Source organism: Molossus molossus, unplaced genomic scaffold, assembly GCF_014108415.1.
Source record: "Molossus molossus isolate mMolMol1 unplaced genomic scaffold, mMolMol1.p scaffold_m16_p_11, whole genome shotgun sequence".
NCBI lineage: Eukaryota > Metazoa > Chordata > Mammalia > Chiroptera > Molossidae > Molossus > Molossus molossus.
This window is the reverse complement of record NW_023425346.1, coordinates 102,517,102-102,545,078: the sequence shown is the minus strand read 5'-3', so window position 1 is coordinate 102,545,078 and position 27,977 is coordinate 102,517,102. Positions and strand designations below refer to the sequence as shown.

At 49.4% G+C, this 27,977-nt stretch overlaps 1 protein-coding gene across 10 annotated transcripts in view; it reads right to left on the bottom strand.

The window, feature by feature from the left end:
• Positions 1-27,977, bottom strand: part of DGKD (diacylglycerol kinase delta) — a 110,365-nt gene that overhangs the window by 23,970 nt on the left and 58,418 nt on the right. For 9 of the 10 annotated variants that reach the window (XM_036254874.1, XM_036254877.1, XM_036254875.1 and 6 more), the window contains exons 4-12: positions 10,344-10,448; positions 9,956-10,088; positions 9,088-9,194; positions 8,643-8,768; positions 8,428-8,530; positions 7,567-7,729; positions 4,613-4,721; positions 1,225-1,364; positions 73-160 (exon numbers count right to left, since the gene is read on the bottom strand). In XM_036254874.1, coding sequence (XP_036110767.1) covers positions 73-160; positions 1,225-1,364; positions 4,613-4,721; positions 7,567-7,729; positions 8,428-8,530; positions 8,643-8,768; positions 9,088-9,194; positions 9,956-10,088; positions 10,344-10,448 — 1,074 coding nt within the window. Of the gene's footprint in view, positions 1-72; positions 161-1,224; positions 1,365-4,612; positions 4,722-7,566; positions 7,730-8,427; positions 8,531-8,642; positions 8,769-9,087; positions 9,195-9,955; positions 10,089-10,343; positions 10,449-13,089; positions 14,021-27,977 lie in introns of those variants that run through there. The other variant, XM_036254884.1, reaches the window with a different exon arrangement.

Sequence of the window (27,977 nt, the reverse complement as noted above, 5' to 3'; positions counted from 1 at the left end):
CCTTGAGGGTCTAACCTAGGGCCAGGCATGAGAGCATCGGTTGGGGGTGGGGTGGGGGGTAACCAGAAATACCTCGGAACCCTCGCTGAAGTCCTCAGTGACGACGGTGGAGGAGGAGGCCTGCCGGGGCAGTTTGGTCTCGTAGGCCATGACACTCCACCTGCACACAAAGGCAGCTCCCAGCAAGACGCTCCACCTCCCAGGCAGGTCCTGCCCCTCCCTCCTTGTGACCTGGGATCTGATCTTACAACAATTCTTATTTTATCTGTAAGTCCTTTGTCTTGGCTTGTGTCCCTAACTTGGCTCCTCACATAGCTAAGAACAAATGTCACACCAACAGGTCACCATGGCTCCACGGATGGAGGTGGAAACCAGCAGCCAGCTCTTCACTTGCACCAAACACACAGACACCTCCCTTCAGCGGAGAAGAAATGGAGGGGCAGCTGAGTGTGTCCTTGATCACACTGCTCATGGCAACCACAGGATCCTGGGAGAACAAGCATTTTCAATGACACCAATTCACCACAGGCTCTGGCTAGTGGGACTTCAGACGTGAGCTCAGAACTAAAAGCAGTTCACCCAACAAGGATGCCAAAGGACTGTTCCAATGCCGGGAACAGAATGTGAGAAACAGGACTGCTCAACCACGGACAAGGAGCGCTGTGCTGAGGTGTCAGACTAGGGCTACGAGGGCTGACAGGATGGAGGCAACTCCTCTAACAGCCCCAGTGGATCAGGCTTGGCCTCGAGAAACCTCACTCAGTCCCTAACCTGTCTGTTCTTTTTCATAATCTTGGTCAAGAACTTCCAGGAAAAAAGAATTCCTGCTCAGGTCAAATGTTTACAACTGATTGCCAAGGGCCCACGGTTTCCAGGGACCCCAGGTAAGAACACCCAGTTGGCCCTGGCCGGTTTGGCTCAGCAGTTAGAGCGTCGGCCTGCGGTCCAGAGAGACCTGGGTTCGGTTCCCGCTAAGGGCACGTACTTCGGTTGCAGTTTGTCCCCGGACCTGGTTGGTCGTGTGGGTGGCAGCCACTCGATGTATCCCTTTACGTCGATGTCTCTCTCTCTCTCTCTCTCTTCCTCTCTCTCCCTCCCACTCTATCTGTACAAAAAATGGAAAAATATCCTCGGGTGAGGATAAAAAAAAAAAAAAGAACACCCGGTTGAGGTGGCCCATCTCCAAGTAGCTCGCCATGCGGCACAAGAACATACCCCACTCACCTGTCCAGCATCTTGGTGCTGGCTCTTTCCAGCTTCTCCAGGATCTGCGGGAGCTGGGCGTCATCGTCACAGGCCGAGCCCCAGCCTAATACGCGAGCCAGGTCATTGCCTGTGCCGAGGGGCAGCACTCCCAGCTGACACTGGCGGAACACAGAGGGGAAGCACGGCTCAGCCCGCCTCTTGACTGACAGCGGCAGCGGAGCTCGGTGTAAGAGACATGCTCCAAACAGGGTGGCGCTTCCACTCCAGGCAGAGCCACGGGTGGGACAGACAGCCTTTCTACTCCCACAGACAAGTCCTCCTCCTCTCACAGCCGCTTCTCATGTGTTGTTACATTTTGACAATCCTCTGGGATCTCTCTGATCTACGTTTCCCAAATCCCCTTCCCTCCCATTTTCACAGCTAGGGCCAAGTCCTGACCCTGACTGTGAGTATCTGAACCCCTGGAAAATGACTCTGTGACCTCCACCGCCTGTCTCTCCATCCACCACGTCTGACTCCCTGGGCCAAGTTCATCTTCCAAAGATATCATTAGTATCATCTCACTCATCCAAAAACATCCACAACGGCTGCTAAGTCCTATCAGAACAGGGAGCAGGACATCCAGTCCGGTCACCAAACTCAAGCACACCCCAGGGCTCAGCCAACACCTTCCACCTGCCACCCCCCAGAGAAACCCCCTGCATTGCTCAAGCCTCGGCCTCTCCCTTGGATTTCCCACCCGAGCTCCCACTACGCAAGGTCAGTGCTCAGGAAGCTCCCAGACACTGGCTTCCCAAGACCTCTCTGTCTCCAACTCCAACACACAGTGCACGGGGAGGGCACTGGTCCTCCCTAAGAACTGCACAGCCCACAGTCACCTGCCCCGCACAGGGAGGCCGTGTCACCCTGCTGGGGACAGCAAACTGGAGGGTGAGGACTTGGCACTGCTCCTTGGTGCCTGAAAGGAAAGGCACATGCAGTGAGCTGAAGGCACAGATGACGGCGGCAGTCCAGCTGAGAGGTGACCTGCCGAGTCAGCTCCGTCGGGAGGAGGGCAGCGAGAAGAAAGGCAGAGAAGCAGAGGAAGGAGGAGCCAAACTGGGGCCCTGGTAAACTATGCTATGAAGTCTGGGCTTTGTCCGAAAGCCAAGGGGCCACCAAGGAACACTGGGGTTGGGAGGGCGTCATGAGCAGAACCACTGGTGGGGAAGGTCCCCGGGAGGGTGGACAGACAGAGGTCCAGAGTCAGCAGCACACAGGGGATTGCATGGACTCTCTAGGGTGGCAGGACCTAGCCCAGCAACTAAGTAGAAATGAGGGAAGAATCCGTGACAACTGTCAAATCTCTGGCTCGGACATCTGATGGATGACAATTTTCAGACTCTAAGGAAAGAAATGTGGGGTGGGTGGGGCTGAGTGGTGGGCTCAGTCCTGAAGATGCTGAGCATGAGGTGGGGAGGGGCAGCCAGGAAGATGAGAAACAGTGAGGGAAGCTGGGGGAGGGGGTGTGAAGAGGATCAAGTGCCACAGCGAGGCTGAAGGAAACAGTGCTTAGTGAACTCAGAAGTGGATGAAACCTGCATTCCCAAATGGCAACAATGCACAAAGCTGAACACAGGACCTAAGTGTAGTGCTCTAACTTCACCACTAGGGAGCAGCATTCTCTTTCCTGAGCAAGCGGCCATGCTGCAACTGAGCAGTTCACTGTCCACCTTCCAACATCATTCCAGTGCCCAGGGCTAAACACCGCCTAAAAACAGTCCACCCCACCTACTAGGACCCCCAACAATAAGAGTCAGGTCCAAGAGTTAAAAAAAAATATATTGAAAGCAAATGACAAACTAGGAAAAATATGACCTACAAGGAGCTTATATCCCTAATATGACAATAATCCTTAGAAATCAATTTTCTTAAAGTAAATACCCCGATAGAAATCTAAGCAATAAACATCAACAGGTAACTCATTTTAAAAATTCATGGTTAACTGAGCTGTTTGACTTCACCAGTATTAAAGAAATAAAAAATAAAAAAAACTCTTGTGTCCTTAGTTGGGCGAAAACAGAAAAGACGAACAACGAACCGTTTCTGTGGCACCAGGAAATGAAACTGGTACAGCCGAAGGAAAGCAGTGTGGCAGCACCGACCGTACAGATCAGTCTAAAAGTGGGCGCTCTTGAAAGAGAACATAGTCAGGCAGGTGTCTGCCTGGTTCCCACCAGCTGGCCCAGGGCTGGCAGAGCCGCCCAGCGGAAACCACCAGCAGGTCACTGACTGCGAGAAGCGAGCTCGAGGTGCCGCAACATGCTGATTTATAAAGCACAAGAATGAACAGCATGGGCAACAAGTCCTCTTAAATCAAACTGCTCACACTATGTGTATGTCAGCAGGTCTGAAAGACGGTCACCAATGTCAGCAGCAGGTGATCATGGAGGGGGTGAGGGGATGGGGAAGCAGGGACTGGAAAATCAATGATCACTTGTTTTTTACAATCAGAAAATTTTTTTTTTTTTATCTTCACTCGAGGACATTTTTCCATTTTTTGTTCAGATAGAGTGGAAGGGAGAGAGAAACATCAACGTGAAAGGGACACATTGAGTGGTTGCCACCCGCACGACCCAACCAGGACCGGGGACAAACTGCAACTGAGGTACGTGCCCTTCGCGGGAACCAAACCTGGGTCTCTCTGGACCGCTGGCCGACGCTCCAACCGCTGAGCCAAACTAGCCAGGGCAGAAAAATTTATTTTTAATTTACTACAGAAAAAAACTAAGTCCAAGGGACCCTGTGACCAGAAGTTGAAGTCCACTTCTGTCCCTTCCTGGAGAGCAAGAGGCATCTGGTAGCAGGATACATCACTACCCAGGAAGGAGCAGGCAGGGGCACAGAGGATGGCAGCCCCACCCAGACCTGCTCCCAATCTTTCCTGGAACTGAATGTTCTTTTTGTAGCTTCCTCTACTTCTTTATTTTTTTAATCCTCACCTGAGGACAGATTTTTTAAATTGATTTTAGAGCAGGGACGGGAAAGAAAGAGAGAGAGAAACATCAATGCAAGAGAAACATCGATCAGTTGCCTCCCCTACACACCCTGACAGGGGATCGATCCTGAAATCTTTAATGTACAGGACAAGTTCCAACCATCTGAGCCACTGGCCAGGGCCTCCTTTACTTCTGTGAAGTTCCTCTTACCATGTCACAGCCCCAGCCCCAGCCCCAGCCCCAGCCCTGGCCCCGGCCCCCACGATGCTATCAAGCTCCCTGCTCTTCCCTCCCAGACATTTGCTGGTCCCTGCCTGGAAATAATGTGCCAAGGAGACATTAAGTGTCACCCAAGACAGCCCAGCCTCTCTCTAACCATGACATCACTCCCCACGCACCCCGGGGCTGGCTCCTCCACATTCAGGCACCTGTTTGTGAAGGTTGAGGCTGTCGATTTCAGAGAGGACCCAGCCAACACTGCCGTCTCCACCACAAACCAGAATCCGGAATGTATCAAACTTCTGGAATAAGCGTAAGCTGCAGAGAAAGAGAATGTCAATGAAATTAGGTACATTCTAAATGACAAATGACGGCCAGTAAATCCTGGCCCAAGGGGCCCCATCTGCACTCCTCATGCTGACCCAGCACCCCTTCCTGTGAATAAGTCTCTCAGGGGCAGAGCCGAGATGCTCAGGCTCAGCCTGCTGAGCCACTGGGCACCTGAGAGCAAAGGGCTCCCACCCACAGCCTCCCCAGTCGCCTGCCCCCCCACTCAGCCAGCACCCACACACGCAGCTCAGCAGCCCATAAAGCACAATTTTGTCCACACTTCACCTTCCCTCTGGGCCACTGCATCCTCCCAGGTGATGTGACTCATCCCTCCTCCTCTCAAACTCCACCTCCTTGTGGTCACCCAGCCCCTCACGTGCAGTGTCCCCCTCAAGACACCCCACAGCGTCCTCTGCTCACTCCTCACCTGCTTCCTGAGTGGCCTCATCCACGTTTTGGCTTCAGAGACCACACAGGTGCTGATGACCCTGAACCGTGACCTCCAGGCTTTCCTGAAGGACAACACTTGCACTGCACTGTCTTCCAAACGAGCCACTCAGGTGTCCTAGGTTCCCTTCCTTGGAAAATGGTAGAGCCAGCATCAAAGCAGTCACTGGGCCAGACCACGCTGTCCCAGCAGCCATCACCTCTCTCTTCATTGCTACCAGAGCCTTCCCCCACCTCACGTCCCATGTACACCTGCACCGCCTCTACCACTGATCTTCCCAAAGCAAGTCTCGCCGAGCGTCTCGCTTTAAGAAGTCGCCACCTATTTCCAGGAAAGGTTCAAACTTCTCAGCCAGCACCTGTCCTCCCTGGCCAGCGGCTGCTGCTCCCCTGCCACCCCACTGTCTTCTCATCTCGTGGCACACATGGCACCCTCTGCCTAGCAGGCTCCAAACCTCCCTCCCTGCCATGACACCACCAACTGTCCTCAAATGCTGGTTTGGGGAGAGACTGAGAGACCCTAAGTTGATTTATAAGCCCCTTTTCTGGGTTCCCGAAGAATCTGCACATCTCCCTGTTAACACTCCCCTGTGACACACCCTGTCTCATGGCCTTGACTATCCCCCTGCAGGCAGGGCCCCGCCTTACTGGGCCTTAAATAGCAGAATCTGAGCCAGAGGAAGTCCTAGGAAGACAGGGAACGAGGGACGGCACAGGACTTGGACTACACAGACATGAGGTTCTGAAGCGGCAAGGGTAACCAATTTTCAGGGTGTCCTGAGAACACGACCTCTCTCAGCCTCCTGCTCCCTGAAGGACAGATGACCCATCAAGGCCGGGAATCAAGAAAATGAAGTCAGGGGTCTAAGTTTGGTTGTAAAGTGTGAGGTCAAGGCTGCTCCCCAGAGACGAGGGGTGACTGACTGACAGCCCCTGCACCCGTGTGTGGGCTCCCTTAGCCTCCTGTCTCCTCCGCATCCCCACCCCCCCACGGGACCTCAGCCTCCTGTCTCCTCCACATCCCTCCTCCCACGGGCCCTCAGCCTCCTGTCTCCTCCACATCCCTCCTCCCACGGGCCCTCAGCCTCCTGTCTCCTACACAGCACCACCACAGGGTCCATGCGCAGCCAGGGAAACCTGGTGCCTCTCAAGTTCCCTGCCCAAAGCCGTTTCACAGCGACCGGCCAACACCCATGGAGCCCTGCTCAGTGAAAGGTCTGGCACATCGTGACAAGGCTGCCTGATCCCTTCACTGGTCCCCTTTATAAAAATTCCTCACCTGAGGAAATGTTTACTGGTTTTAGAGAGAGAGAGAGAGAGAGAGAGAGAGAAACATCGATCAGTTGCCTCCCGTACACACCCTGACCAGGGATCAAACTTGAAACCTAGGTATGTGCCCTGACTGGGAATCGAGCCCACAACCTTTTTGGTGTACGGGACGATGCTCCAGCCGCCTGAGCCGCCCGGGCCGGGCACGAGCCCCGCTGGTCACTAACATGATTCCTTCCTGACGCGGCAGTGAATGTGCCCCCATGTCGTTCAGTCCCGAATCCATCTGCCGCCCTCGGAGAGCTGCCTGGAGGGAGCCAGCCGAAGGCGCCACTGGGGTGTCCTCCAGCAGCTCCTGCTGCCGCCGTGGGAACACCAGCACGCCAGGCCCAGGGCTGCCCCGAGAAGCAGCCCCTGCTCCAAACACACCCTCCCAGGAAAACATACACCAGAGAACAGGTCCCACAAGCAATTCCCACGCAAATACCCTGAACGACCCCCTCACCAGCTAGGAGGCTCTTACAGCTCCGACCTTGAACTGCTGCTGCTTCCGAATGAAAAAGGAGTTAGTTCAAACCGCAAAATGTATAGAAGCAAATGGTTCCTACAAACAACACTGGAAAGAACACACCTCAACTCTCCAGCCAAGTGTCAGATGTACAGCTGATACTCGGGTGCGCACACGTCTACGTATCACTGCACCCGCAAGGCAAGCGACCTCTGGAGCCTCCGACACAAAAACTCTTTTCTGGCCTCCCTGGAGGAAAGCCTCCCCAGTACTATGCAGCCACTGAAAACAACGGGCAGGCCTGCAACCACTGATACCAGGACAGGGCCACGCTGCTGCGTGCTGACACCCCGAGGAGCCTGCTGCATGCCCCAGGTAACACAGCACCACCTCTGCTTCCGAAGCGTGTGTCACCTGAACGCACATGTGAAAGTTGGAAGGACAGCCAACTCTACTGAGTAGGTACCTCTGCAAGTGGAAAAATAAAGGCTGAAGAAAAACAACCTTTATTTCCTATTTAAAAATGTATCTTTGAATCTTTTAAAAATAAATATGCATTATCTTCAAAATGTTTTTGAGCTCCAAGAAAGATCGATTTTACAAGCTTACCCGAGGTGTGGCCCTCCATTCATGAGGTCGAAGACCTGGGCAGGGTTCAGCAGCTGTTTAAATCTTCTGAGGAACTTCACGCCCTGGTTGTCCCCACTTTTTGAATTGACGAAGACCAACAAGGGGCTTGTGCAGGACGGAGGACAGGTGGCCTTCCAGAAGCCTGGATTGAGAACGGAAAAGGACAGAGGAAGACAGAAAGCCATGAAAGACAGGCACGCCTAATCGTGTAGGGAGTAACCACCCAAGGGCCCTGTGACGCACACAGAACCAGCAAGCGGGAACATGCACATTTCCAGTCGCTGTTCCCCACAGAAGACAGCGAGTGCCCATGCAGTCTGACTTCACATTTACAAGGACTCTAGACTCAGAAAGACCGAGTACCTCACTGCTCGGTCCTAGGCTCTCACTCTAAAACCGAAGAGCTGATTTCCTCCGAGACACGGGCCCCATGTCCCACCTTTCCAGCAACACTTACTAATGTGCATCATCAAACACCCCTGGACAGTGCCAGCAGCATGGAACCACGTCTACTCAACCCCACCACTAGGCGGAGACCAGCTGATGGAGAACAGGACCCCGACGGCCCACGTCAGAGACAGACAAGTGTCTTCGACTCGGTTTCTACTCAGCCGACTGGACCCATCGCCTTTAACTAAGGTATCAGCCTCAAGTCCTAAGCCTGCCCTGTGGCCATCAGGACATTTACCACATCTGTACATAAGTCCTCTCCTCTGGTGGCTGGGCCTGACCTTTTCCCTACCACAGCACACATCGCCAGTCGAGCCCATCTAGAGGGGGAAGGAGAATGCCGGGGGAGAGCACAAGGAAAGGGCAGGCGGGGGAGCATGCGGCACCCACCATCAGAATCGATGCTATTGAGAGCTGTGGGAGGGATGACCGACACTTTGCACAGGCCCAGTGGGCACTTGGTCACTAAGGACTCCTTACACGCTGTGTGTACCTGGAACAAGAATCATGCATCACAAGGGGTCACAGCCCTTCCCACAGAGCCTGCGGCTGCGGGAGGAGTGGGTGACCTGCTGTCCCACTGGGAGAAAGCTGCACCCACTCACCATGGCCTTGCACCACAGGCAGCGCCAGTCCTGCAGGCGCAGCACGCTGCCACAGGTCTTGTCACACACCGTGCACTTGGCACTCACGGGCAGGTTTCCTTCCAGCCACTGGTGAGGCATGGCGATCTGCAGACCAAGCAGAGACACGCACTAGGGCATGTCGCAGCGCCCCACGCACGGGGCACAGAACACCTTGGGCAAAGATGCTCCAAAATGACCTCAACCAAGACACTCCTCAACACAGGCAGAAGGGGGACAGAGCTGTCCCACCCATGATCCTGCCCAGGATTACAGGGACGGGACAGAGCTCGGAGGCACAGAGGCCCCTACAGAGCCACCAAGTGCGCAGCAAGAGCAACTGAAAACCAAGAGGAAGAACGCTGAGGAGGCGGGCCAGCCCTCCTGGAGAGGTGGCCACAACGGTCGGCCGGTGCCCTGTGCGTACCCCATCCTCGTCTTCAATGATGTCCTTCCCGATGGAGGCCAGCGTGGTCCACTTGCAGTTATTGGTTGCACGCACCGCACACCGTTTGTGGGCTTTGAACTTGCACACTGTGAGAGAATGAACACAGGACCTTCGAGCCTCGTTCGTGCCAGCGGCTTCCTAAGCTGCGAACACAGTCCGAGGGAGCTGCCAGGGCCTTCTGGGCCAGCTGGGACGAACACACAGCACTCCCCGTGTTGTGAACTAACTTCTGGGACACGCGTCTGGATCTTGGGGAGACTAGACACCAAGGATAGCCAGGAGTCGGCAGACCTTCTGGAAAGGGTCAGAGAGTAACCAGCTCAGTCTCTGCCCCAACTGCTCAGCCTGAGGGCCACCACGGGCCACACCTCATGCATGGACACTGAAATGTCAATTTCACATAATTTCTGTGTCACAAATAGTTGTCTTCTTTTGTTTTTTTCCAGCTGTTTAAAAATGTAAAACCATTCTTAACCTCACAGGCCACATAAGAAAGGTGACTGGTGTGGTGTGGCCCAAGGGCAAAGTTGGCCTTTCTCTGCTCCTGCCCAAACACCGGAACCCTGCCCTCTAGGTCTGGAAGAAGACTTTCAACCCGTTTATCTGCATCCCAACTCACCCCACAAAGCTGTCACTACACAGGGATGACCGACAGTCTCAGCCTTTCCCTCTGGGCCCTCTGCATCCCTCTTGTGTTACCCACCGCCACCTCCCTTCCTCCCTTTGCTCATTACTATAAAAAGCACAGGGTCACAGCAATGGCTTCACTCCCGACTGATGTGGGGTGACTGCATTTGGACCGCTAGGGTCAGGCCACCTTTCCTAGCAGAAGAACAGGCTGTCACACCTTCACAGGACAGTCCGTGAGACGTGACCCCAGACAGCGCCTCGCGGCACACGTTGCAGTAGGTCGGCCTCGCGTGGGAGCAGGCGTACCAGTTGTGCATCCCTGAGAAGTGGTCCATGCTGTACTGGGTTGGCTACAAGAAGGAAATAAAGACAGCAAAGAGGTGACCCTCTGACATTCTCAAATGTGGTAACTTAGACAGGATTCAACAAAGCATTCAGGGAGGGGAGAATGAAGGTTTATAAAGACAGGGTCATGGTCCAAAGGGCGACCACAGTTTACAAGAACCGTGCTGAGAAAGTGAGTCCAGAACTGTACAGCCCACACACAACACACTCACATGGCAGAATATTTAAGAAAGTGCAACAAGAAGACGGTTTTTCTCTACCTCAAAATGCTCCCTATTCTGGACAGTCTTCAGTGCTGCGATCCAATCTTCCATTTCTTTTCTGTTATCAGCACATAAGATAAGTTTCCTACATGGAGTGATAACCTAGAAAAAGGAACATATTCAACAAATCCATGAACAAGGTACAGATGCTATACAAACATTTTAAAAACCTACTTTTGCTATATATATTTTATTGAAAAATAACTGTTCAATTCAGATATTCCATTGGACAGAACATAAAGATGGTTACCATAAATTACTAAAAACCAAGAACATTCTCAAACTAAAAAGACAATCAAATTTAGTTTATACATTCACCAAAATTCAATTTAAGTGGACATCTATGAACTAACTACTCAGACACAGTGATAAGCCCGGGGAAAATTTTTTAAAGAAATAGAAAACAGCTGTTATTGCTCCAAAGTGCTCACAAACTGATGTCCAGCACTGACATGGTCTAGGGAAAGTCTGGCCCAACTTACTCCAGGAATACGGTGGGCATTTCACACGCACCCTATATAAATGGTCTCGTACAAAACCTTTTAATATATGACAACAGAAAAATAATCAGCTACTGTATGCAGGGCCTGCGTAATTTAACTGAAAATGAAGTCATGAACCTTATAATAATCAACAAAAAAAATTATCTGATATAAAACATTTTTATAAATCAATAGAAGAAATCTTCCTAAAAGGCTATAAATTTAGATTTCACAGAAGAAATACAAAATGACTAATAAACAAATAAAAAGATGCTTAACCACTTAGTCATCAGGGAATGCAAATGAAAATAAATTATTTTTCACCTAACAGATTGACAAAGTTTAAAAAGATAATAATCTAGTGTAGGCAGATATGGGAGAGTCTCCTCAAGTACCGCCAGGAGGTCAACAGGATATAAACATTTGAGAGAAAAACTGACCATGTCTATCAACATTTTAAAAGTTATATATAGCCTTTTCCTTAAATTTGTTTTACGATGATGTAAAATATCTACACGGTTCCAAAGTCAAATCTACAAAAAAAGGTGCATTCACAAGTCTAGCTCTGTATCTGTCCCCTCCATCCTGATTCCCTCTCTACCCCAAGGGGAGCCCTAAAAGTAAACAAAACTGCAACTTATCCTTCCACTTTTTGAAGATATTTGCTAATATAGGTACATATTCGCAATCCCCCTTTTAAAACAGTAGCACACCACAGGCGCTTCTCCACCTCTGCTTTTCCCTCTGACTGACCGTCCCGGCCATCGCTCCTTAGCAACAGCCGGCGTTTCGTTTCCTTACTCTTTCTTGCAGCTGCACCGTGCTCCTGGGTATGGAAGCACCGAGTCTATTCAACCCATTCCTTATTAATGGGTATAATGCATTGTTGAAAAGCCTTTGGAATGTCAAATGGTGACACAATGCCTTTACACAGATCTTTCCATATTCACCAGTGTGTTTGGGGGATAAATTCCTAGAGCGGCCCTGACAGAATAGATGCATATGTAATTCTGCTAGCTATTACCAAATTCCCCTCCGCAGGGGTTGTGCCACTGTGCGTTCCCACCTGCAGGGTTAGGAAATGGCAGCTTCCCCAGGGATCCATCAATAAAGCTATGTCATTTAACTTCTGGACAGCTGCCCATATTAGAGCTTTAATTTACATTAGGGAGACTCAATTTAGGAACACTCAATTTAAATCAGGTGATCAGAAAATATAAAAACAGTGTTTTATAGTTTGTCTCTTCTGTGATTTCCATAAACTACCTACAAAGCTTATTCACAGAAGGGATAATTAGAACTGGGTCACAAATGCAAGGCGCTGTTCATTCCTTCACGTAACCAGGGAAACTGGGATAACTACGCCTAGGGGGCCAGGCTGGGTGTAGAAAGAGACAAAGCTAGTGGAAGGTGAGGAGGCTGGAAGAGAAAATGAAAGACTGGAGAAGTGAGTGCCCTCCAGAGAGAGGTGGGAGGTGGGAGCCACTTTCTCTGAAACTTCGGGAGTGCTGCAAACAGCCCATATCCCAGCACTGAAGGTGCCATCCGCCCACAGAACACCTGCTGAGTGTCTGCTCAAAGACCATGGCGGGCCAAGGTGCCCACTCACACAGAGCTCACACTGGGGAGACTGGTGAAGCAGACATTTCACACACTGACATGCACCGGGAGGACAAAGTGGGTCGTGTGAATGGGCTGATGGGTGCTCTGGAGGGTGGTCCAAAAGGCCATGGAAGAGCTGGGCAATGGACAATGGCCTTGGGTGCTTATGGACTTTTCATCAATAACTGTAAAATCTCAGCAAACATGTCTTATATTCACTCCAGGGTGTTTTAATATTTGAACATTTTTATCAGCATAATAAGTACAGTTTCAAAAAGATACTATAGTTTATTTTGCATAACGTGGGGATTATCTTAGCAGTTATGCAGTAAGATATTTACAGAAGAGAACAACGAGATTTTTCATGTCCTGTTCTATTTTAGGTCTTGTTTCTACCACTCCCGTGTCGACCTGTGGAGAAGTGTGCACATGATCCCGGAGCTCCGCGGTGCCGCTGCGCAGATGGAGCTCCGGGCCTCCATCCTCCACGTGCCGAAGGAAGGAGGGGGTTACTGGAACAGCTTCCTGGGCTCCAGGCTCCACGGGCAGCAAGTTGGAGACAAAACTGTTATGGTTAAAGATGGTGAGCTAATGGAACAAATGATAAATGATGTCATTTCCTCAATCAGTGCAGTTATTTACAGGCAGTAAACACTGACCTAACAGACAAATGTCTGAGAACCTGGTTTTCAGCTTTTTAGGAAACGCTGTGCCTCAGACCGACCGGAGGGAACACTGGGTAGACTGTCTTCATTTCTCTTTTGGAAAAGAGGGAGGGTAAAAGCTACCTGGCGGGGTTGTTGTGCAACTGAAGGAAGCAAATGTGGACAGAAGCAAGCACAGGCTCGCACAGTGCCCAGGCCACGCCCTGGGTGTGCAGCTCTGGGACAGCTGCCTCCCCTCCCTGCGCCCCACTGGCTCACCTGCAAACGAGGCTACCCGTGGGGGTGCCACATCCTAGGCTTCGTGAGGGTTAGGGCAGGGCCCTGGAAGTGCTGAGAACAGCGGCTCACATGGAAGCCCTCCCGCTGTCTCTCAGTGCTACTCCTTCTGAGACCGTTCTGGTGCCAGGAGTCCACCTCTCGGATCACGGGAGAGTCACAGAAGACTCCCACCCACCAAATAAAAATCAGTCTCTGCCTCTCTCCATCCACGCTCTGCCACCTGAGACAGAATCCAAGTGTCTTAGCCACCCACAGACCAGGCATAATTCCATCTCTTTGGAATTCTTCTCCTCACCTGCAAGCTCCCCAAGAGCTTTCCACCCAGGGGAAGCCCCCTGAACACCGAGTGGCGGTCCCGGACACCTTGGGGCTAAGGGTGTGATGGGTGAGACTGGAGAGGCCTCCTGGGGAGGGAAGGACAGCGGAGGCTTTCTAAGAGATGTCTTAGGCCAGGCTTCCTATTCCATTTCTTGATTTTGGAGACAAAGCAGCCAAGACAGGGCCCAGAGAGAAGCAAGTACTAGGAGACCTTCAGGCTATTTCCTTCTGGCCGCTCACCACATTCACTAAAGCAAAGAGAAGGCAGGATTCAGAGGAGACCTCTAAGGAATAGTAAGACTGTCTTCCCTTTGTTTGGACTGCAGCCAACACCATAACTCCTAGAAACCAAAGATGGTGCAAAAAACCTAGGACTGTCCCTAAAATCGAGCCTTCACACAGAGAAAGTTTCCGAGACCAAAAGATATTTTTGGTCTATATTTTTCAAGCAAAGTTGTAAAGTAAACGGCTCACATCATAAATCAACTTAAAATTTAAATGCAAATTCAAAGCAGGGTAATACCACGAATGTGACAGGACAAGTCAGTGACATCACAGGCTCGGCGGGCCCGGGGCCATGGCTGGAATTAGCAGACTTGGTACCGAGGGAAGGAGCAGAGCAGCACCGCAGAGCAAGGCGGCCACATGCACACACACACACGCGAGGGAAAGCACCCGCAGACCTTGACGCTGGAAGGACAAGACAGGGACGGGGGACGGAGAAGTGGGAAACCCTCTCTCACACAGCTCTCGGCAGGCTACAAGAGCACTGCGCAGACTTAGATTCCTGCTCTTGCTGATGGTAAAAGAACTTAAAAATCAGTGAGAAAGTCTGGCCGGTGTGGTTCAGTGGATTGAGAGTCGTCCCATGGACTGAGAGGTCCCGGTTCAATTCCCAATCAGGGCACATGCCCGGGTTGCAGGCTCGATTCACCATAGGGGACGTGCAGGAGGCGGCTGATAGATGTTTCTCTCTCTCCCTTCCTTCCACTCTCTGTAAAAAAAAATAAATAAATAAAAAAAAAATCAATGACATTTTTTATCTTTATTGATTTTTTGAGAGAGAGGAAGGGGGAGGGATAGAAACATAGATGACAGAGAACATCGACTGGCCACCTCCTGCACGCCCCCCACTGGGGATCGAGCCCACAACCAGGGCATGTGCCCTGACCATAAACTGAACCAGGACCTCTCAGTCCATGGGACGACACTCAATCCACTGAGCCACACTGGCCGGGCTCAATGTCACTTTATTTTAAAATTAGTAAGAAAAAAGCAGACCAACTAACCAAAAAATGAACAAAGGACTTGAACCATTATTTCAAAACAGTTATTTCCCAAATGGCCAGTAAGGCACAAGGCAAGGTGCTCAACCTCAAGAGTCATCTGTGAGGTGGTAATCAGAACCCCGGCACGTTCCCCTTTCGCTGTGGCTGAACTGAAAGGCAGATGTCCAGTGCTGGTGAGGACACGGGCTAACGTGACTCTCATCACTGCCGGTGGGCAGGCAGTTCGGTGCAACTACTGTGGAAAACAGCAGAGCTAATCTTCTCTTCACCCTACGGCTCAGGAACTCCAGTCACGAGTCAGCAGGACACAGCATCACTGTGCTTCCCAGGCCTGCCCTGCTCACAGCCCAGAGGCCCAGCACTGGGGAAGTGGACAGACAATGGAACACAGTGACACATGGCCGGCCACAGAACGATGAGAATGAACCGCCACAACTCCAGCAGGAACATGACGAAGTTTACAGTGCTGCGGAGGGCAAAGGAAGACAGCTGTGTCCAAATGAATATGAGGGACTGGCAGAGCTATATGTATTTTTAAAGCATTAGAAATGGATCTCAAACACATGAAAAAATGCTTAATCTTACTCACAAAATAAATAAAAATTAAAATTATGAGACACCTTTTTTCCCCCCTCCAGGTAGAGATCACTAGTTTGGTAACATGCTACATTGGAGGTATGAATTAATACACCTATGGAGAATACTGGGTGAAATCTAGCAAACTTCAAAATATAAACCTTTGGCCCTGGCCGGTTTGTCTCAGCGGTAGAACGTTGGCCCGCGGACAAATGAGTTGCGGGTTCGATTCCGGCCAAGGGCACGTACCTCGGTTGTGGTTTGTCCCTGGTCTGGTTGGGGTCGTGCGGGAGGCAACCAGTAGATATGTCTCTCTCTCTCCCTTTCTCTCCCTGACACTCTGTCTGAAGATAAATGGAAAAATATCCTTGGGTGAGGATTAAAAACAAAAACAAAAAAAACCCCTTTGTCTTATCAACAACAGTGCTTCCATAAATTTATCCTACAAATATGTCTCATGAGAAGTGACATACACTATATACAAGGTTTTTCATGGCAACATTCATTGTAAAGACAAAAGATTGGAAACGACTCAAATACTGATCAAGATAAGACCAGTATGCCCTGGTTGGGTGGCTCAGTTGGTTGGAGCGTCATCCTGTGCACTGAAGGGTCTCGGGTTCGATTCCCTGTCACGGTACATACCCAGGTACGGGAGGCAACTGATTGATGTTTCTCTCTCACATAGATGCTTCTCTCTCTCTCCCTCCCTCATTCCCTCTCCCTTTCTCTCTTTCTCTCAAATCAATGAAAGCATATCCTTGGGAGTGAGGACTAAAAAAAAGACCGGTAGGCAATTGATGCATAAATTATGGAGATTCCTGTAGTGGAATACTACACAGCCACTAAGAAGGCTGATGCTATGTATTCTTCATGCACTTACAGGGAACACCCTCTAGATGTACGGTTAATGCTCAAAGCAAACTGCAGGAACAGTAAGGGTGGAGGGAAAGTACTACTAGTCACCTCTGAGGCAGGACCTCTGAGGGGCTGGGAAACTTTTACTTTATACCTTTTACTCATTTTGATTTCTGTACCAGGTCCATGAATTATCTATTCAAGAAATATAAAGTCTTAAGTTTAGAATATATGCTAAAGACCAAAAAAAAGGAGCTTGAAAAGTTTTTGTGAAATAATAACTTTTACTTCCAAAAAATGAACTTCCAAGAAATATAAAATACCTAGATACTCCAAATAAGTCGGACACCCAAGCCAGGCAAATATCTTCCAATGTCTTGGGAAGAATTAGCCGAGAATGGAATTAAGGCATGGGCAGCGGTCTTTGAGAAACCAAGGAGAAGACGGAGACGTGCTGGAGGAATAGACGTGAAGTTTAGTGGACCAGAAGTTGGACTCCTGAATTACAGATACACTAGCTGATGTGACAGGAACAGCCACCATGATGGGGCACTTAGTTGTCCTAGGAAATTTCTAGGTGTTTACAGGTATTTGCTTGTTTCATCCACTCTACAACCTAATGAAGTAGATAACAAGAGAGTAAACTGAGGCCCACTGATCAACTTGCCCAAAGTCCCACAACTGATGAATGAAGTAGGGGCCAAATGAAGTAGGGGACACCAGGCAGGTTGGCTCCGGGCCTGGCGGCTGAGCCCTGACTCCCACTGCCACCCACCCACAGCAGCTTCCCACCTGGATTCCCCAAAAGGCCGCTTCGTGAATAATGCCAGGACTGTGGGCTGAAGGCAGGAGGGAACTGGCACTCACCGGGCTCTAGGCTCACTCAGAACAAACCGTTTCTCCTCGGCAGGAATTCGGGCTAGGAGGACCAGCACAGGGGCGATATGGACACCTCACTGAGTCATCTGACCGTGGCCCCTCCCACTCTGAGCAGGTTTCTCAAGAGCTCCAAACAAAGGTCAGAGGGGTGAGATCTGACAGACGATGATGAGGGCAGTCCATGATTCACCAACAGTGTCCTCCTGTCCAGAGAACCCTAATCACAGATTTGGATGTGCCCTTCATCTGTAATGAGACCTTCCACGAGAGAAGGCCAGATTCTGCAAACTCTATTGTGCTGGAGCCAAGGCCAAACCAACCACCTCAGCAGTACTAACCGAGGCCCTGAGCCAGGATGGTCCGCCGGCTGCACCGAGCAGAGGCAGACATGTAGCCTGGACTGGGAGCTGCTTAGACACTCTTGTCAGTTTCATGGACCCAAAAGATCATAAAATTAACCACCAGACTTCTGTTTCTGGGAAGACGGTTAAACCTTGGACATTAGATCCAAAACAAATATGCACAGACTGGACGATGCAGAGAAGGCACACAGACTAGGGACCTTGGAGCAGAGAAATACCCAGTGCTCAGCCCCCTGGGTTCTGTTTACCCCAGACATCCCGAATGTGGAGCTGAAGGTGCTGCAGCCAGAAACCTCAATGGACACAGAAAAAAACTAAAACCCTCCAAAGCCTGCTCTCTCTAGCCACAGGACCAGGGAAGGGGCAGGCAAGCAAGACAGAAATCAATAGAACAGCAGCCAATCACCACCCTACTCCAGTCGAACACCACAGAACACACTGGGGCCCCAGCACCACATCAGGCAGTGTCCACAGTAGGTCACACCCCTGCGGTGTCAGAGGATATACTGAGGCAAATAAGCACAAGAAAAAATATTCAACATCATTAGACATTAAGGAAACGCTGATTAAAGCCACAATGCGACATTATTATACACCTACTAGATGTTTAAAATAAAAACACCACCAAATGCTACACAGGATGTGGAGAAACTGGCTCACACTGTCTGCAAGGATGTGAAATGGTACGACCACTCTAAAAACAGTTTGGCAATTTCTTTAAAAACATGCCACTAAGAAATGACCCAGTTTTACGTTCACACAAAAATCTGCCCCACACATGTTTATAGCAGCTTTATTCATAATCACCCAAAACTGGAAACAACCTAGGTGTCCTTCAGTGGCAAATGATTCAACACACTGTGGCATGCCCAATCCGTGGAATACTACTCAGTATAAAAAGATGACCCGTCACACGCAACAACCTGGAGGGCCTCCGGAAAGTTACGCTGAGGGCAAAGTGCGGATCCCTCGAGGTTACATACTGTGGATCCCATGAACACTCTTGAGGTGACAAAATTACAGAAATGACAAATTAGTGGTTGCCAGGGGCTAGGGGAGTGTGGCCATAAAAGGAAACCAGAGGATCTCGAGGGAGGTGGAGACGGTCTGGATCTTGACTGTGTCCATGTCAACATCCTGGTTGTGAGGTTGCACTGGAGCTTTGCAATACGTTGGCCCTGGGGAAACTGGGAAAGGACACAAAGAAGCCCTGCAGTGTTCCAATTCTGTGTAAATCTACACTGTAGCCACGCCCTGGTTAGGTGGCCCAGTTGAAGAGTCATCCCATACACCAGAAACGAGGAATCACAATCAACATTTTTAAACATCTAACACGTTTAAATTGGGAAAACTGGAAGTAACACCAGAACAATGCTATATTTCTTAAGGACAAGGGCATCTGTGTTCTCAGCACAAACTAAAGTGCAATCTTATCTTATTCAAGTCCCCATGGTAGGCAGTGCAAGCTCATGAAACTTCTGACTTGCCAAGGAAATATTATGCGACACACCTTTGGCACACATTCTCATAGAAAACCAAACCCTCTCCATATGCCTGAGTCCGAGTACACAAAAGGGTCATGGTGCTGCTACCAGCTGTGACACGTGGCCTGTGCAGGACAGAGCCCCGGAAATGGCAGGACTCATTTCTACACAAGACAGTAACTGAGAAATCAGTGAAGCTATGCTCCACGCCAGCCATGAACCCAGGTCCTGCCTCACACAGCACTGCACTTCCTTGGTGGGGGAGCCCTAGCGCCCCCTTCACAGCAGGTGTACTCTGGAAGCAACCAGAAATGCCACCAAGACAAGTTGCCTCCCCAGCTCCAGGCCCACAGATCCCACTGCCCACCACACAGACCCATCGGGGATCCTGCTCACACACCTAGACATGTCCTCATGCTGACTCCCCCACCCCCAGCTGGGAGGCCTCAGGTTCCAAATCCTTCCTTTCTTCTCAGAAATAAATTCATTTAAACAAACAGACAAGATCCCTCCTTAAATGCAGACAGGAAATAAATAATATAATAAAGAAGTCAATTATACAGTATGGACAGTAGTAGCTGGTGATAAAAGTCTACAGAAAAAAGATCAGAAAAAGGAGGTCAAGGCCAAGGTAGGCCTCACTGGGAAAGTCTGGGAGGACACAGGAGGAAGAGGTGGGCAAGGGCCTGAAGCAGAAGCAAGCCTGGAGAAGTAATAGGCCTACAACGCTTTTGTTTTGTTGTTTTTTTATCCTCATCTGAGGACATTTTTCCATTTTTGTTCTGATAGAGTGGGAGGGAGGGAGGGAGAGAGAATCATCGATGTGAAAGGAACACATCAAGTGGCTGTCTCCCGCACAACCCAACCAGGACCAGGGACAAACTGCAACCGAGGTACATGCCCTTAGCAGGAACCGAACCCAGGTCTCTCTAAACAGCGGATCGACGCTCTAACTGCTGAGCCAAACCAGCCAGGACAGGCCTACGGTGCTTTTGAGCAGCTGACGTTTGACTTCGGTTTAAAAACATCCATTCTCGCCGTGGCCTGTTTGGCTCAGTGGTTAGAGCGTCAGCCTGCGGTCCGGAGAGACCCGGGTTCGGTTCCCGCTAAGGGCATGTACCTCGGTTGCAGTTTGTCCCCGGCCCTGGTCGGTTGTGCGGTTGGCAGCCACTCGATGTGTTCCTTTCACATCGATGTTTCTCTCTCTCTCTCTCTCTATTCCTCTCTCTCCCTCCCACTCTACCTGAACAAAAAATGGAAAAATGTCCTCGGATGAGGATAAATAAATAAATAAATAAAAACATCCATTCTCGCCCTGGCCATTGTTGTGCAGTGGTTAGAGCATCAGCCTGAGCCCCCACAGGGTCTCAGGTTCCATTCCTGGTTAATGGCACATACCTAGGTTGTAGGTTCGATCCCTAGCCCTAATCGGGGTGTGTTCAGGAGGCAACCAATTGATGTCTCTCTCTCTCTCACATCTATGTTTCTCTCTCTCTCACATCTATGTTTCTCTCTCTCTCCCTCCCTCCCTCCCTTTCATTCTATCTAAAAAAAAAATCAATGGAAAAACATCCTCAGATGAGGAAAATAAATAAATAAATAAATAAATGAATAAAAGCATCCATTCTGCTTGCCTCATCAAAAACTGAGTGTAGTTAGGACAGAAGTTAAAAAACCCTTTGGGAGGGAGCTCAGGGATCCCATCAGGAGATAAAAGGGGAGGTGCACTCTAACGTGTCCTGAGAGCAACAGGGTCTCCCAACAAACCAACTGGATGGATGGCTGGGAGACAGAGGAGCCAACAGTGACCCCTGAACAGCAGGAGGAGGAGCTGCCATCCTACAGGGAAGGCCATGAACAGGCTCTGTCTGCAGTTGCAGGGTGGGGACCAGTAGTTCAGTTTGGGATGTGTTGAGGCTGAGGTGTCTATCAGAATGTCTTATCTCACCCGTGAGGCCTACACCTTGCCATCAGCTTGGCTACAGTGAGACAAGAAAGGAGACCCCTCCTAAGTCACCACTGCTGCCGACAGCTGAAAAGTGAAGCTTAGGAGAGACATCTGACGGCATCTCGTCAGGCTGAAGATGTGCTCGCCTGGCAATTCTACCCTCAGAAACACACTCCAGAGAAGGGTGCCTGTGTGCCCAAGAAGACAAGGAAGAGTGTTCACAGTGGCAGTTTAGAGTGGTTGAGCCTGGGAAAGCACATATCAACAGCGGACACTACACACAAGCCAGAAAAACTAACAATTGAGCGTCGTGGTCCTCCACTTGGGCTACACTTACAAAACGTTATGGGGTTCACATCCCACTCCCCACGCCCCAGGAATTCTGATTTCATCTAGGAATCAGGACTCAGATGTTTTAAACCTTGAACCAATTAACTACAGATAGATGTGGCAACATGGATAAATCTCAGAAACATAATGCTGGGTGAAAAAAAGCAAGTTGAACCATTTAGTCAATATTTTTAAACTGGCTAAATAATGCTATATATTGTTTGTACCTACATCTATAAGTAGAGAAAGTATCAAAAACATGCAAACAAGTGATAACCACCAAACTCGGCATGGGGGTGACCTCTGGGGAGGAAGGGCAGGATGGTAGGAAAGGGAAGACAAAGGATTCCAAGCACATCCATAATGCTCGTCTTAGGCTGGGAAGTGTACACGGTTGTTCAGTATATTACCTTTTTTTTTTTTTTTAATCCTCACCCAAGGACATGCTTAGAGAGGGGAAGGAAGAGAGAGAAAAACACTGATGTGACAGAGAAACACCGATTGGTTGCTTTCCTTATGGACCCCGACCAGGGATTAAACCCAAAACCCAGGCATGTGCCCTGAGCAGAAATTGAACCAGCTACCTTTTGGTGCACAGGATGACACTCAACCAACTGAGCCACTCGGACCAGGCCATTATATTACTTTTTGAATGCCTGAATATTTAATGATTTTTAAAATGTTAAATGCTTTGACATAAAAATATGCTAAAATACTCAAGTCAGAGACAGAGACACACACAGCATGTCTGTTAATATTTATTGTATCTATCTATCTATCTATCTATCTATCTATCTACATACACACACACACGCACACACACACACAGAGCAGGTATAGTTTATTGCACTACAGAAATGTATAGTTTAGCCTTACTAACTATAGGAAACGGGTCAGCCTGAAGCCATGCTGCAGACAGAGTCTGCTGGTAACACTGAGAAGTCTCCGGTGCCAGAACTTGGTCTCCACACCTGCATTCTCATCACAGAAAACACCCAGGCCCTCCTGTGGCAGCCCCACACCAGGCAGGCTCCAGGCTCCACGGGCTGCCATGCATTTCATGGCAGACACAACTGCGACTAATCCGCCTCTCAAATGTCCTGGAACGGATTCCTTAACCCTAAAGAGCTAGCTGAGTGTGAGAAAATAAGGGGGATGCTTTATAAAAAGAGGAAGAGGGAGGAGCCACTCAGACAGAAGCTTTTAGAGACCAACAAAAAACCTTCTCTCCCAACATAACCCATCTTCTACAAATCATTAGGGTGGCAGCCACTGGAAGCTAACCGAACCCCGGAAACTTTGGTTTCAAGAATCCTCAAAGCACACAGAAATGCATATCCTGCAGCTCAAAGGACAAGCCGGGTTATCTGTGTGGAGCACAGGGGTCAGTAATGCAGGACAGTTCCGCAGACTGAGACGTCAGAGTCACTGCGCAAACGACTTATCTCTCTGGTCCTTAGCTTCTCACCCTGCAAGTGGGTATCAGTGCTTGTCCCCACATCATTCCAAGGTGAAAGAGACAGGCCATATTGCTGCTAGCCACAGGAGCCATGACCTACTGTGCTCCAGGCCCAGCACAGGTCAGGGCACACGAGATGAAGCATAAGAATAAATGGTTGCTCCCCAGATGCTCCTGAAGCAAGATGGTCGTCACAGCAGACACCTGGGCTCAGGGAACACAGAGCAGGCCCTGTGAGCATCTGGTCAGCACCTGCCTAACTTACCGTTCACCACTGGCTGAAGATCGTCCACATCCACAGCAGTACAAATGAGGAGTGAGCACACCACTGGGTAGGGGCCTTCCACAGTGCTCATTTTGAAATTCTGGGGTGAAATTTCTCCTGTGACAAAGCTCAGACAACGGGAATTCATCACAGAGAAGCTTACCTGGCCAGGTAAAAACTAAAGAATGTTTCTAGTACGTGGGTGAAGTCATACACTAAGCTGATGGTTTTAAAAATCTCAGCCTTCCACTTGTAAGAAATACAAGACAAAACTCAACCTTCTAGAGATGCACCCAATAATCTACAATTCTTTCCACTCACTTCATTTTAAATCCTCACAGTTTAACTTCTTTCCCACACAGCTTCTTATGTCACCCACCATCACCTGGACTCTTATCTGCCACTCACCTCTCTTTCAGAACATTGTCTAACTGCTCAAAATGGATCACAACTGGAGTGGTCCAGAAAAAACAAGAACTGACTTTTAAAATTGCCAGACAAGAACCTATGGACCACCAAAGAGATGTCAGAGTAACAAATCAACCCTGTGCAGGTCAGCACTGACCAGAAGAGGAGACGAGGGATAGCGCGGGGACAGGACCAGGAACCTAGGTGGCTCTAAGTACAGCCCCGGCCTGCAGGGCTTGGGAAGTGGCTGAGACTAAGCACCTGGCACGCTCAGTGATTTCTGTCACTTCCTTCAGCTCACTTCCTGCTGTTCAGAGGCGGCCCGAAACACTGGGCTGGCCCACACAAGTCCCTACCTTGAAGCCCTGAGACAAACTATTCAAAGCAGCTGGATGTGCGTAGACAGTGCACTTCCTCGCAGAGTGCCACTCAAAACACAAAAATAGACAGACGCAAGCAAGCCCCTGGAGATCCCTGTGCAAAAGCAGCCCCAGGAGGCAGGTCCAGACCTCCAGGCATTCAGCTCTGCCTGCTGCACGACCCACCGAGAGGAGCCAGGCATGAACTGCTGATGGGACACTCTCGTCCCTGAACCCGCACCTCACCTCCAATCTCAGGGTAGCTTTGGGGGCAAGGGATGAAGGGGTCACCGCCATCACAGCTACTGACCTGCCCAGCAGTCACAGCCAAGCACCCTCCGCCCAGCCATGCCCCACCTCCCAGACCTCCTGAGGACACCAGCCACCAAGAACGCAGGACGTCCAGGCAGGGAACAAAGCCAATTGGGCCAGAGGTTAAAATCACATGTAATCTATCAAAAGACAGATTTTTAAAAAGGAACAAATAGTAAAACGAAGCAAAAAGTAATACCCAAAACTGAAACATGAAAAACATATTTGGGGTTATTTATCTATTTAATATTTCAACAGTGCTTCATTAAGCTTTGCAGTGTGTTCAGTGTGTGGGAAACCTTGGAGGTAGATCGGTGCCCACCCTGAGCAGGGGTGGTGCAGACAGAGAACCCTGCGGAGGGGCACCACCACGAGGAAGGGCACCAGGTGTGCAGGTGCTGCTCCAGAAGGCATTTCCCAATAGCAGGTGGGAAACAGGAAATGGGCTCCAAAAAGGCAAAATCCAAACAAAACCTAGCATGTTTCCAACAGCAAAACACTAGAAATAACCTAAATCTCCAAACTGGGGAGTGTTGAAATAAATGACTGGATCGTAAGATGAAATACCGTATAGCCCGTTGTTAAAAGGATGACGAGACTGCATGGTTATGGACACAGATGTTCATAATGTGGTTAAGTTTAACAAGCAGGTTACAAAATTAGTATGTGTATCACCGATCCCACTCTTTGTAAAACTAAAGCATATGTACTGATATTCATAGGAAATACCTAAAAAACTATTTGTCTATATCACAGTTTTTTAACCTCAGCACTATTGACCTTTAGGACCAAATAATTCTTTGTTGTCCCCCCCATAACATTGTAGGGTACTGAGCAGCAATCCTGGACATACCCTCCCCCACCCCAAATTGTCATAATCCAAAATGTCTCAGACTACCAAAGTCCTCTAGGGCTGATCTCACTTCCCCACCCCACAACCTATCCATGGTTGAGAACCACAGGTCTCTTCAACAGAGTTCATTTCTAGGATCTCAGTGATAAGACCTTTGAGTGTTTTTTGTTTGTCTGGGTTATGGTGTTATTAAAGAAATGCATAGATGGTCTTTCTCTGTTGCTACTGAAGTGGGGTTCGGGGATACTGCTGGAACAAGCATTTCTGGAGGCCCCATGGGAGGATGAGATGTGGTAGAGAAAGCTTTATTTGTGTGGAATTACATCCCTCGGTTTCTAGAGTCCCGTTTCCCTTAATCCAGTCCTGGAGGATGTGCAGTTAGGGATTCAGTAGAGCTAGAAGCAAAGCCAGCACCCGAAGTTTCTTTCCCGTGGAGGAGTTGGGTCTGGTTTAGCATTAGGCTAGTTACAGTCCATTAGTCCACTCCATAGGGTCCACATGGCCATGAACCATGAGGCAAGTGCAGGGGAGCCAAAAGAGCATGTCTCCTGCAACACGAGTCCCATGAGCCCTGAACACACAAGAGCAGCCAAGAGCAAGAAAGCATGAACTAAGGGAGGGCAAACTCCTTTGTTTAGGAGATTATATCTCAAAGTTTCCCGAGCTTGCAGTGGCCATACCTACTCTGGCTAAAAACCTGTTCCCAGGTGTGACTGACAGGCAACTACCTTCCCTAAGTCACCTAGACTTTACTGGGCATGCGTCCATTCGCCCCGTCTGGTCCCTTCCCCCAGGGATCTGTGGGGAATGGACCTGGGGAGTGTTGAACTGCAGCTTCCTGGCAAAGGTGAACAAATCACATGTTTTGCTCCTTTCCTGTTATTCATAACTAAGTTAAATTACAGCGGTATCAGTGGTACTTACTTATTCATAATGAACATGTTATTTGTATAAAAAACAGAATAACAAACAATCTTAGCATCGGTAGAACATTACAAATGTTTTAGCTATAAGGCAGAGATTTTCAGCCTTTCTCCTCTCATGGCGCACACAAACTAATTACTAAGATTGTGTGGCACTCCAAAAAGTTTTGTATCTTTTTGCCAATCTGACCCTCAAAAAAAGGTATAATTTTGATTCATTCACACCAGACAGCTATTGTTGCGTTGGCTGTTTTCTATTTTTTTTTTTTTTATTTGACAATCTAAGGGAAAAGAGGTCAGTGGCCCTGACAAAACTGCATGTTTTAAAAATTCTCGCAGCATGCCAGTGGAAAATCTTGAAATCACTGCTATAAGGCAATGTGGCAAATCCTCATATTCTATAAAAGGACATAATAAAAACAAGTCTCATGGGAAAGGATGAGCTGAGGTAGACCACCCAAAACCTATGCAACTTTGCAACCAAGCATTAAGAAACAGCAATTCTAATAAAAATACCAGTACATACAGTAAATGTAAAACTTTACCTTTTAAAAAGTGAAGGAGCCCTGGCCAGTTTGGCTCAGCGGTTAGAGCATCGGCCTGTGGTGCGGAGAGACCCGGGTTCGGTTCCCGCTAAGGGCACGTATCTCGGTTGCAGTTTGTCCCCAGCCCTGGTTGGTTGTGCGGGTGGCAGCCACTCGATGTGTCCCTTTCACATTGATGTTTCTCTCTCTCTCTCTCTCTCTTCCTCTCTCTCCCTCCCACTCTATCTGTGCAAAAAATGGAAAAATGTCCTCGGGTGAGGATAAAAAAAAAAGTGAAGGAACCCAGCCAGTATGGCTCAGTGGACTGAGCACTGTCCCATGGACTGAGAGGTCCCAGTATGATTCCCGGCACATGCCCTGGCTGCCGGGTTTCGGGCTTGATCCCCAGTGGGGGACGTGCAGGAAGCAGCCAATTGATGTATCTCTCTCACATTGGTGTTTCTATCACTCTCTCTAAAAAAATAAATAAAATAAAATATATATTTTTAAATGTTAGCAGTGAAGAAGCCTGAAGAATGGGAGCTGATGCAGCTGAGTTATGGGGTTATGTGCAAAATGCACAAGGTCTAAGGCACAATAAGCAATTCCAAGGCAGAGCCTGAAGGCGGCGAGCCCAGGGCTGAGCTCCCCTTGGCCAGCCTCCTCCTGCAGCTAGTGATAGCAGCTGGGCCACTGCACTTTGCTAGAGAAACACACCACAGCTAAAAGGACCAATGGCCTCTCCCTCTTGACCACGGCACAGAGGGAATGATGAGCTCCAAGTCATTGGCTCAAACTAGTATTATCCTAGTGATCATGAATCTATTCAAAGTACCCTGGCAGTGGATCATGGGGATGGAGGGAGGGGGGAGAAAGGCTTCAGAATCTTAAATCTGGCCATCGCCATGCTGTCATAATATATCCATTTTTCTCTGGGATGGTTTGATGGTAAATCTACTTACACCCTAGCGAATCTACAGTAACAAGTAGGGAGGGGAGGGGAGGGGAGGGGAGGGGAGGGGAGGGGAGGGGCAAGGAGAGGTGGAGAGGGGAGGAAAAGGGAGGGGAGGGGAGGGGAAGAGAGTAACCTCTGAAGCCCAAGGTTGGCCAAGCACTTTACTATCCACTGAAGGTCAAGCTGATTAGTCACTAAGATATCCCAGAGCAAAGTGCCCCAAGGGAAAAACTCCTGCATCTGCTGACTCACCAAGTGGCCACCCTTGGGACAAAGTCTCGTTCATGCTTTTATTGATGAGCTAAGTAAACCACTGACCAGCCACCAGACAGCATGCTATGCAGCCAGAAAACAGACAAACCACCAAAGCGAAAAACAAGGTTCACAAAGAATGTATGAAAGGGCATATTTATATTACAGTGCTATGTAACAAAGATGGAGGGAGGCAGGGAGGGAGGAGGCTGACTTAAAGGGCAGGACACACAGCCTGGAAAACTGGAA